This window comes from Rutidosis leptorrhynchoides, chromosome 1, assembly GCF_046630445.1.
Source record: "Rutidosis leptorrhynchoides isolate AG116_Rl617_1_P2 chromosome 1, CSIRO_AGI_Rlap_v1, whole genome shotgun sequence".
Lineage (NCBI taxonomy): Eukaryota > Viridiplantae > Streptophyta > Magnoliopsida > Asterales > Asteraceae > Rutidosis > Rutidosis leptorrhynchoides.
In genome coordinates this window covers 550,658,765-550,671,701 of record NC_092333.1, presented here as the reverse complement: position 1 = coordinate 550,671,701, position 12,937 = coordinate 550,658,765, and the positions used below count along the sequence as shown (strand labels likewise).

General features: G+C 32.3%; 1 protein-coding gene and 1 pseudogene across 1 annotated transcript; one reads left to right on the top strand and one right to left on the bottom strand.

Moving 5' to 3' along the window:
* The window catches only part of LOC139843487 (uncharacterized), a 362,697-nt pseudogene that overhangs the window by 19,005 nt on the left and 330,755 nt on the right, over nucleotides 1-12,937 (top strand).
* LOC139879306 (large ribosomal subunit protein eL32z-like) lies at nucleotides 10,468-12,590 on the bottom strand. The gene is made up of 4 exons (XM_071865413.1): nucleotides 12,530-12,590; nucleotides 11,889-11,985; nucleotides 10,838-11,019; nucleotides 10,468-10,748 (listed from the first exon to the last, which is right to left on the bottom strand). The coding sequence occupies exons 2-4, from the start codon at nucleotides 11,976-11,978 to the stop codon at nucleotides 10,619-10,621; spliced, it is 402 nt and encodes a 133-aa protein (XP_071721514.1). The 5' UTR covers nucleotides 11,979-11,985; nucleotides 12,530-12,590; the 3' UTR covers nucleotides 10,468-10,618.

Below are 12,937 nucleotides of genomic sequence, written 5' to 3'. Positions count from 1 at the left end.
CCGTATCTAGTTCAAATTCCTTAAACTCTGACAGCTATTCCGATATGGATATTCACCTGAATTCCGAAGACAGTGTAACCGGAATGGATCAACCAATTAGCCATCATCTATTCTGGATGAATTGTGGATGGGTTCGTAGCCTACTTAATTATTGGAGACAAGAAGAAGGCGATCCCTTCCATCTACCACATTGCCCTCTTGGCGAAGAACCTGAAGCACTTACCGGCGAACCTGTTCGTAATACCGTTTTCTCTCTCATCTCCAGAATATCTCGTCATGATCATATTCTCTCTCAAATTCTGGATTTTATTCATCCGCTCGTCCGAACTGCCAATCATCTCGGTGTAGTAGAAGAAGTCAACGAGCTTCGCGCTCGGGTAGTGGCTTTGGAGAATATGGTGCAAAGGTTACAATCACCAGCAGAATCACCGGCATCAACAGTACCACCGACAACAACACCAACAGTACCATTACCACCACCAACAACATCCGCACCGCAAGCCTCAACATCACAATATGTACCTTGAACATCAATGTCATACGCATCGTAGTTACCAAGAAATACCAGCAACAATAACCGATGAAGTATTAACTTATTTCCCCTGAAGAAATTTTATGTATATTTAATATATATGAATTTTGAAATCAAAATAAATCTTTTCGTACCAAGTTATTACGTGTGAATCTTAACTGGTAGGTACTACTCGGTTAATTCATATTACTAATATGCTATGATGTACATCCTTCGTTAATGACTTAACCATCGTTAACTACAATCTCTGTTTCCAACTCAATGAATTCCAGTTCATAATAAACTAAGTATATTATTCAATTATATGGCTGATTTTATACTTTCATCTTCGATGTATTTGAAACTTTCTAGAAAACATCATTCGTACCTTGCGAAGTTAGCAAGAGTTCCATGAGCACCAACATGATTCACTGAGAAAATATCAATAAAACCGAGTATTGATTACATTAGTGAAATACTCTGTAAAGATTATTAAATCTTTAATGTTTTAGAGATTATTCATTTCTAATTCAAGTCAAAAATCAAATGAGCTTAATATGATATTAACTCATCAAATCTGTATTACATCTGAAGAAAATATACATACATATATTTTTATAAAGACGGTAATAAAAATTCTTTTGTACAAAATATTACTTGTGAAATCTTTAACGGGTAGGTAATTCCCGGGAAATATATAAGTTCACAATTAATATGTTATACTGTACATTCTTCAACTTTGATTCAAAAATTATTAACTATGCTCACAGCGATATACAATCGTATCCATACAAATTCAATTACATATTCTGATATTGACGGATCAGAATCCAAGTCAAGATTTAACGGGTGACATCATTCTTAGATCTCTACATCTTTCAAAGCTATACTTTGACTTCAAAAATGTGAAAGATCCTTTAGCATTGTTATTACTGAAAATAACCTTGCAATTTCTTTTCAAAGTATCCAGTATTATCAACCATTCAACCAGTCAACGACGACCTTTCAGACTTGTAATTTTGGCATATACGTTTTTGTTACTGGGGAACCTTTCATGTTCCACCACATTAGCAGTAAATTTACCAACAACTTCATTGATCTTTGACCTTCCGAAAAATCCTTATACTCATTGAAACCGTATCATGTACTCATCCACATCTTGTAACGGCAATTGCCATACCAACTATCGGGAATTAGCAATCAGTATTTTGAAATCTTGTAGCACGTCTACGCCAACAGTTATATGTGTACATATAACAACTACCTCCTGGACTTACATACTTCGAATGTGAAGTTTCCGAAAAACACCCCAAACTACGAAACTAGTTCTCCGAAATTCAGAAAAATGTTGATGAAACAGAAAAAAAAAAACTGTAAACGACCTTAACAGTCAAAAGTTTGATGATAAAGAATAGTATGGTGGTAAACCTGAGAAAAATAGAAGGTTTGGAACTGGAAAACGGATTGAGCAAAGTATGAAGGAGGTTGTGGATAAATCACAAAGAATAAACCTGCCTTCAAAGAATCCAAATGATTCAGTATCTGCTGAAGTCATTAACGAATACCTTGCTTCCGAATCTAAACCCTTGCGGATAATATTCTTCATCATCCTCTGATATTAGAAATTCTAAGATATCATCGTATCTTTCATTATAAATATCCTCGATATTTCTGAAGATATCTTCATACCTATTCTTATCGGAAATCATTAATCTCTTCACACTATCTGTGTTACATCATAAAAGAAACTATTTTAGTTTCTAAAATCTGGAAAAAAAAATGGATGTTTTGAAGTAATATTGGGAACTGAAGCATGAGTTAGTATAATATAATGACACTTGATCAACGTGATTATATTACAGTAAATCGCTGAGTTTCTAATGGAACGTGATAAAGGTTCATAGATCATACCCTCATCATAAACCATGTTACATAACTCTTTCATTCTATATAATCTCTAAATATATCAAGAAAATATATTTCTTGATGATTCTGTCTTTTCCAGATATTCTGGTAATTTGACAAATCAAGATCGTGCCATTACAATTTATTTCTTAGAACATTAATTATGTTCATCCGAAATTCATACCTACAAATTCTGAACCATTATTCGCTTGACTTAAGGTCGGGAAGAGAAAACGAAAGCATGAAGCTCCGAAATATAATGGAGAACATAAAGCCCGATAACAACCCCGAAATTACAAACCGTGAATATCAATGCGTATAGCAATATAAAGACACGGGAGAATGAAAAACACTATAACCCCAAGGTAATAGTAGAAGAAAATAACCTCCTCTGGTGGCAGATGAAAAAGAAGAATGAATGATATGATAGCCAAGAAAATATCAAGAATCAGAACTGGATTAAGCATTTTCACAATCTATTGGGATGTATGAAATAAGAAAGAAGATTATAGGAGTGGTGAAAATAAATGAAATAGAAGAGGTCAATTTATAGCGAAATATCAGACATAGCAATCGAGGCAGATTACGCATTTAATCAAAGAAAATCCTAATTTCCGCAAATTCCGAAGAATCAAATTTTATTTAGATTATGAAGATTTTCTATTCCTTAAATTCCGAAAATCAATCTTTACTACGTCAAGAGATAAAGACGCATCTCTATTCTGTATTTCACTTTATTACGATAACTTCCCTCATACGCTTCGAGTAATTGGATTGTTTTATCCATATTATTTAACGGTGATAAAACTCTATTATCAACTCATATTCGTCATTAAAACATTTTTATTGTTAGCCATGACGACCTCACTCAAATTTCGGGACGAAATTTCTTTAACGGGTAGGTACTGTGATGACCCGAAAATTTCTGACCAAATTTAAACTTAATCTTTGTATGATTAACATTTCCGACACGATAAGCAAAGTCTGTAAAACTGAATCTCAAAATTTTTGAACTAATTTTATATATTTAAATACCCTTCGGTTGTTTTCGACGATTCGCGAACAATTATATGTAAATAGATACATATATACTATAACTTGAAAAGGTAACAATGTATTAATTATTTGATACTGTACATTAAACTTATTGGTTTAAATATCTATTTGAATATATATGATAAGTTGAAATATTTATTATTAAAATTTATTTATAAATAACTTCCAATGTGTATTTAAAAATTGATTTACGTATATTAAAAAGATATATACATATATATAATTTCAAGTTATTTAGTAAACGATAGTAACATTCGTTTATTGATTCGATTGATATTTAGATAAGTTAACTAAAGCGTTTAAGATGAACCAGTAAAACACTAATTTACTACAGTATTTTCAAATTGCTACAGTACCCAAAATGCTACAGTGTTTTCGAAAATCACTATTTGCTACAATGAAATTGCTACAGTAAAAATTGACTTTGCTACAGTAACTTTGCTACAGTGGTATAGTTTATGGATGATTTAAGACTATATTTTGACAAAGGTAAGAGTCACGAAACGAAAAGAACTAGTTTTCTCAGCGTACGAAAGGGCGTTCGAAAAACCGGAACCGGACATAAGTCGAGTGACGACGTACGACTTTTCGGGACAAAAATTACAAATCAACTATGCACATGAATTTAATATAATATATAATTAATTATATATATTATATTAATATTAAAATATGTCGACGAGCAAGAAAACAAAAGGATTGTGTGCTGGACAGCCGGCCCATGCGATCGCATGTGATATAGCCTTCCCAGCCATGCGATCGCATGGACACCAGGGACAGGCCACAACTATAAATACCTGATCATTTCTGTTTCTGATCTTATTTTAATTACTCCGTAGATATTTATTTATTTTATTTAATATTATTATTATTATTGTTATTATTATTATTATTATTATTATTATTATTATTATTATTATTAAGATTAATATTATTATTAATCTAATTATTATTAGTAATATTATTAGTATTATACATAAAATACTACGACGAGGTTATGAGCGTGTCACTTTTAAAATAAATTTACAAGCAAGCTAGAGCTAAGGAAATTATGGGTTATTGCCAAGGAGGTTATGGGTAATGTTCGGGGGGTATATTTATGAATCAAACCTAGTGTTTATCATCTCCGTTACGTCTACGTACTTTTCTACAATATTGAATCTCAATACTGATACGTTGAGATCTACGGTTATTTGGTAATCCGAGTTTCGATCACATTTTGGTGAACGACTTTATATGCTGCTAAGGTGAGTTTCATATGATCCCTTTTTACTCTCTACATTTTTGGGCTGAGAATACATATAAATGCTTTATTAACTAATTTACAATATTTATATGTGTGAGTTTCATATGATCCCTTTTTACTCTCTACATTTTTGGGCTGAGAATATATGCAAATGCTTTATTAACTGATTTACAATATTTATATGTGTGAGTTTCATAAGATCCCTTTTACTCTCTACATTTTTGGGCTGAGAATACATGCAAATGCTTTGTTAACCGATATACAATATTTATATGCGTGAGTTTCATTTGCTCCCTTTTTAATTGCTTTTGCAATATACATTTTTGGGCTGAGAATACATGCAATTTATTTTAAACGCAATGGATACAAGTACATACTTAATTCTACACTGAGTTTAAATCGAAAATCCCTTAGCTTTGGTAACTAGTAACTGCCAGTACATTGGATGTGGACTGGTGGGTGCGAATAATAGTATATGGATCCATAGGGCTTGACATCCCCGTCCGAGCTAGAGCGCTAGCCTTTTAACGGACGTGTGTTATTTGAGTTTAGGACACGTTGGTTTGCGTGTATTAAAACGAATGGGGTATTTATCATTATAACGTTAAAGTTTAGTTACCAGGGTGCTCTGTTATGTAGAATCTATTGATAAACGTTTCTGGATGAAACAACTGAAATCTTGTGATCCATTTTTATATAATCTATTGATAAACGTTTCTGGATGAAACAACTAAAATCTTGTGATTCACCTTTACATACAGATTATACGAAACAATAAAACTATGAACTCACCAACCTTTGTGTTGACACTTGTTAGCATGTTTATTCTCAGGTTTACTAGAAGTCTTCCGCTGTTGCTTATATGTTAGACAAGCTATGTGCATGGAGTCTTACATGACATACTTTTCAAGGAAACGTTGCATTCACCAAATCATCACCATGTATCTTATTTTGACTGCATTGTCAACGGAAGTACTATTGTAAACTATTATTTACGGTGATTGTCTATATGTAGAAATCATCAGATGTCGAAAACCTTTGATTTAAATATTCATTTATGGTGTGCCTTTTCAAAAGAATGCAATGTTTATAAAACGTATCATATAGAGGTCAAATACCTCGCAATGAAATCAATGAATGACGTATTGTCCATATGGATTTGGAGCGATCGTCACAACAAGTGTCGGTCTTTTATCCAAACCTTAATTATGGTACAAAATCTAATAACTCCATCTTAATATTTAGTCCAACATCACGATTACTTCGGCTCAAATAAGCATAATAATAACTTAGTTACGATACATTAAATTAAAAAGGAAGAACATAGCTTACAGTGGTGATTAATTGCGTAGCGTTGCATGGACAGAATTTCGACTTACAAAACCTTAAAACATTTCTTACAATAAACTTAAAATTATAAATATAAATATATATAATTGATTACAGAGGAAGAATGAAAAATGGTGTGTATGTTTCGTCCAATTCGTTGCCTTTTTATAGTACCTAACCAGCAAGCTGCTGCCATGCGATCGCATGGAAATCGTGCCTCCAGGCCATGCGATCGCATGGCCCTCTATGACAGCTAACAATCATTTGTTTTCTTCTTTGCCGACGTTTTATTTAAATATATATAATATATATCATTTATATTAATTATATATATATTATATTATATTCTTGTGCATAGTTGACTTGTAATTTTAGGTCCGTTGCGTCGCGCGTTGATAGTTGGCTCAGGTCCCGGTTCCGAATTTTCGAACGTCCTTTCGTACGCGGAGATATCTTGTACTTTGCATTCCGCGACTCGTACTCTTGTCATTTTTAGACGTTTCTTATTAATAAATGGAACCACTTGAATTATATCTTGTTCATTTGAGTTTTTTGATCATTTGCGTCTTCAAATCTTCGTTTTCTTCTTTTGTCTTCGCACTTATTTATTTAAACGAATATTACATAAAAATAGAACAATTGCAACTAAAAGCTTTACATATTGGAAGGATATTGCGCCTAAATATATGTTTATTTGGAGCAATATCAATAATTTAATTTGGAATGTACGTCATTAATGCTTTAGTGTTATTATATTATGTCCTCGGATGTTTGTTAATGATTGCATTTCATTAACTTAAAATGATGAAATTTAAACTATTATATACTATCGTACTTTTTCATTAAATTATAATATAATATTCAAATATTCAAAGTTCTTGTTCACCATATAAAAGTTTAAAATAATAATAGAAGAATTTAGCATACTCACAAAACGATGGAAATCAAAATTCACATAGATATTTTAGTTTAGCATTAAGGTTTTTTTTTTTTTTTTGTTTTTTTTTTTTGTGGTCATTTTACAATTTTTTTAACAGCTCCAACCACAAATTTATTAAACATCTAAATATATCTAAAAAGATTCACCTACCAGCTTTCAACTTCTAGCTCCATCAAACAGGTAGTTTTGCCAAAAATATACAGAGTAAAAAATTAAAAGGGAAAGTGAATGTTATTGGTGTAAACTAAACTACTTTAATATAAATATAATAAATAAAATATAATATAATATAAATATTAACAACTCGAATTAATAAATTTAGGGTGCGTTTGATTACTTCTTAATTAATAGTTCACCGGTGAATGCTGAACCATTCAATATTCAGCGCGTTTATTACTTATCTTTGAATGAAATATGGCGTTAGAAGGTTCGGATTTCAAGGCTGAATCATTCATAGCTGAAATACTCTCTTATTTATTAGACTACTAGTATCGGTGCGTGGTTAGGAGTGTCGTTGGAGCTCCTTTCCAACGACCCCAATACTAGTAAATGTGGTTGCCAAGTCGTTGAAACCAAATCCTTCCTCAAGCCGTTGCCAAGCGCAATCAACCACTCAACATTTGTTTTTGTGTGTGTGCCTTATTCATTAAAATTAATACATTGTACTAATTAATTAATTTAGGTATGTCCAATGTGGTTGTGAGAGGTGTGTCGTGGATACTAGTGTAGTGTGCTGAGTAAGTAATAGGAATCAAGTGTTGAGTTGACGCTGATGTGGTACAATGTGATTATGAAGACATGCGTCATGAATAAGTTTAGTCTTATACATCTTAATTTTACGTAATATTCTCTTAATATTATATCAAGAAAACTTGTTAAATAAATATATTTGTATTTTATTCATGTAAAAAGTTAATAAAGTAATTTTACAACATTTATCTTGTTTATTATAATTATCAAATAGCTGTATTGTTTTTCAAACTTAACTTAATTAACAATTTTTGAATCATTTATAAAGCATTCAGCTTTAAAATATTCAATTTTATTAAACACGTTGTCTTAAATAGTGATAATGACAACATTAACACATTTAAAGAATTTATAATACGTTTCAATCAAAAGCCAACTAACAACACAAATCATTAATTCGACTAATGAAAGAACAGGAAGTGGGCACTGATTATTACGAGTATATCAATAGTGCTGCCGATGAGAAAAGGATTTTTTTTTTTTTTTTTTTTAATTATTAGATCCTTTTTATGAATACAAGCATGCATAATTAATTACAACTTTCATTTTGTAAAAATGCGTACTAGCCTAACTCTATAGCTAATGTTTTAAGTAGTGCAACTATAACTCAACATTCAAAATCCACATTTTTCTGTTGGAAACCTTAAATAATTGTAATAAGGTCATAATTGTACATGTTATATATTGACAATATAGTGACTGTTATAGAATTGTAAAATCTTTTAGTGCACGTTAACGACAACACTAAGGGTCGTGATTTAAGATGATGGTTATTTAATAATACAATAATTTATTTGCACTAGATTGTAACCAACGAATGTGAGTTAAAACTTAAACTAATGTTGCATTTGATAAACTGAATGATTTAGTGCTTGGTGATTCACAATCTTCATGATTCAAATGATCTGAATAAAGTTTGCTCTAGATGAAAATAAGTTGTTTGTTAATCATGTTGAATAAACGACATGAATAGAGTAAATTGCCCTATTAACGTGTTATGTGAATAAAAAAACTTCAATATACTTGTTGGTTAAGTGTTCCGAAAATGATTTGATGATGATATCACATAAAATTTAGGTGTTTAATGGTTAAGAGAATGTTTCAGCTCTGAATGGTTCACCACTGAATTCAGAACCATTCAACATCATATGTCATACACAAGTGAGAAACAAACGCGCTGAATGGTGAATCTGAACCATTCAAATATTCAATTAAGAGTCAAAAAAACACACCCAACTTGAAAACCAGACGCAAATAACAAACTCGGAATCATAATCCTTTGAGTATAAAATGATTAAACCAAAGACTCACAACACCATAAACAAAATAAGTTTTCACCTGAAACTAACTTGAACCAAAACAGTATTAACAGGTTCAGGTTCAGAAAATGAAGAAAATAAAAAAGATCTGTATCGAATACAACCCGTTAGTGTCTTAATCAAACCCATGTGTTGTCCAGCCCTAACACAACCAGAGTCCATATCACAAAGCTGGCTAATTAATACCCTTTTAACTAGTTGATTTACTAGTTAATAATTAACTAGTCTTATATAGAAGGAAAACAAACTACAAACATGCCCCAAAGGCCCAAACGCCAAACCATAAACATTTTGCATTTTTTTATATACTACTGTAAGTAAGATACATAAATACATAATGCAAAACCAAACGACAAAGGAAAAAACAAAGGAAAAAAAACATCTTTGTCCCCCAAACTTTGAACAATATGCAACTTCACCCCCAAAAGAGGGGTACAAAATGTCAAATCGTTATTTTAATTAATAAACTCCACACAAATTTTCAAAGGCGCATATCTTCCCGCTCGCTAGGCGTTAAATTTTTTCGACGCCACCGTTCAACTCGAAATAATCTTGCGAACCCAACGCAACTAACTATACGCGAAACGGACGTTTTTCAAAAAAACGATAAATACTCCGGTATATCTTCCATACATATACATACACGTATAATAAACAACCCAAACTACCTACATCATATTGATGATTCCGTTTCCCTTTTTTACGCAATCTTCCCTGCGTTAAAAACGCACAGGCCATTAGGTATAGTAGGTACTAACCATGTATATCCAAACACATCCGTAGCAAAACGTTTTTAATTCTGTAAATACACAACGCTATGTCAACTATAATATGCAACCCGAAAGGCCCCGCGTCATCGCGCGGGTCACTTTTGCTAGTTAACACTATTTAGGTCTAACATAAACACATATGGCTGGTAGGCTTCCACAAGTTTATAAAAAAAGTATCCTATTAAAAGTATAATAATGCCGGTTAGCACCAATCTGCTAAAGGGGACCTTATCTAGTCCATCTAATATCCTAGATCTACTAAAGCTGGAGGCCACAACTTTAGTTCTCAACCACTTAAAACAGCAAGCACAACTTAAAATTACTAGAAGGAAATAATGATGCAATGAACCTTGGTTAAAAAGTAAAAATATAAGGAGTATTATTATACAGTGGGTTCATTTTAAGACCCCTTAAAAACTTGATCTCTTTGTCAACTTTGAAATTGTCAAGTTATAGATAAGTAACAACTTTGGAAAAAAAAAAAAAAAAACAGATTATTCTGCCACAGTACATTTGATGAATAGAGAATAAAAATTTAAAAAACCAAGCAACAGTCGATATGGTCACATACCAAAAACAGAAAGGATTAGTTGCATAATTGCATAAACAAAAGTACAAATGAAAAATGTACTAGCACCACCTGCTCACAAAATTCATTTCATTGATAACATAAATAAATAAGGTCTGAGTAACAAAACTACAGACGTACACAATTAAGGTTTGAGATGATAACCATGTTAAGTCTGTTAAATAAAAATGAAATAAAAACTGAAAAGTGATCCATGCCATAGCTTACTCGTCTTCTTGGCTGCGCAACCTGGCTAATTTGTTGGTAACAACGACATCCAATTGTGACGCACGCTCAACAATCTCCTTCCTCTTGCGAGTGGAAACATTGTGTGCTATCTCAGCACAATACATCCTGAATAAATTCAATTTACAAAAACAATTAGCAATTATATTAAACATGTATAAGAAGATTTATGACATGGTAAGTTATAATAAATCAACCTGTTGTGCATCATTAGCACTTCCAACTCATTGACGTTGTGAACGACAAACTTCTTGAAACCATTCGGCAGATAGTGACGGGTCTTCTTGTCTGAGCCGTACCCAATGTTGGGCATAAGAGCTACACCCTTAAACTTTCGTCTCACACGAGAATCAATACCCTTGGGTCTACGCCAGTTTTCCTACACAAATGAACATCTCAGTAATGTGCCACTCAATACCAAGTATCTCAGTAATATGCTTTAAGAAACTACATTTAAGCAAAATCATGCATTATCAGTAACAATATTAACCAAAAACATGCGTAAAGAGCCATTGAGCATGTATTAAATCGAAGTTGAAAAAGACACGAGACGGGCGGGACAGGGTCGAGACGGACGCTAACCAACGTTGAATGTTTAAATATATAAATATATAAATAGTTTTATACAAATTATAAAGCCAAAAACTTTCCTCGGCTAATATGTACATACTAAAAAAAAAAAAACTAAAATCTATCAAATTTGACTGATTTGACCGACTTTTTGACTTTTTACCTACTTTTTCAGACTCTGGCCCAACTTTTGAAATTTGTACTTCTGTACTTTTGACCAACACAGAGACAGGACAAGCTAGTCACCAAACTGTCTCAACGGCAAGAGATGGGGTCGTTTGCAACCCATGTGTATTATGAAACAGAACAAGTTTTAAACACCAACGAAGTCAATGAAAAAGGGATAAAAAGTATAGCCTAGAAAAGAACTATAACTATAAAGACAATGTTTCAGATTTAACTCGTGTCCAAGTATTTTTACAACACTGGTACGCAAAAGCTGGTCAATTATCTAGCATAGTAGGAAAACACAATTTATGTCATCAGCACACTACATAGCACATCCAGGGTGAGATCAAGATTTCTATATAGAATATTCACTCATTTCTATGATTAAAGAATGCGTCACATGATACATTACTGTAAAACAATTGAATCAAAATTCATAATGCTAGGTACACTACATTTGCGTCTAATCAACGAACATATAGAACAGCCAAAGGTACAACTCATGCGTACCTTGACACATATCTTCCAATCACTGTGGGGCCTCTTGAACTTCTTGACACGCTTCTTGACGATCTTCTTATCAAGCTTAGGAACTGCCATTGCTTACCTAATAACAACGAACAAAATAATTTAATCCCTACCTTCAATTAGTACTTAACAGCTAGCATGTGTTGCCAAATACAGCAGACTTCGTTAAATTAGGTTTTTGGACTAATTAACATATCACTCTAAAAGACTACTGCCATATCTATCCAATAACTTTTAAAAAAGTAGAGACTACGTACAAATATAGCTCTAATTAAAACGAACCTAATTTAATAAAGACTATTCTAGTCCAGGTAAAATAATATAAAATTTAATTCAAAGTATTGAGTAAAATTATAAATATCCATGGAAAACAAACAGAGGTCGGTTTTATTTATTATAACTTTTTATCCAAAATGAAAACAAAGCACTTCAATTTACAAAACGATACTAGCATTAGTAATTAGTAATAATAATAATAATAATAACAAATAAAACATTATAAACTGAACAAGAGTGCCTATTAAGATTAAATACCATACCCTAAATTAAAGAAGCTAATTGAGCTAGATCTAGAAGAGGCAACAAAATAAAATGAAATTGATAAGAGATTTAGAGAACTGAACCTGCAAAATTGAAATGTTGTAGGGCGGCGTGAGAAATCAGCCAGAGCCGCGAGAAGTAATGCAGCAGTTCTAGGGTTTTAATATACTTCACAAGGAACAAAAGTTACCTTGCTTGCTGAATCTAATGATGGGTCGAAATATGTTAAGTTCGGCCCGGCCCATTTAAAGTAGTTTCTGTTGGGCTAAACCATCAAGCATAATTGGATACCTTTTTCATTACTTAACCATATAATATAATGCTAGCAACGGTAATTTTTTGCTCTATGATGTCTAAATAATTGCATGTTTAAAGAATGGGACCAAAGAAGTTGCACGTGTTCGGTGGGCGCTTAGGGTTTCGAGTCCGTTGCGCTCAAGTTCGACAAATCTATTAGTAGAAAACCTACGAGTTCAGATTCTAGGGGTATA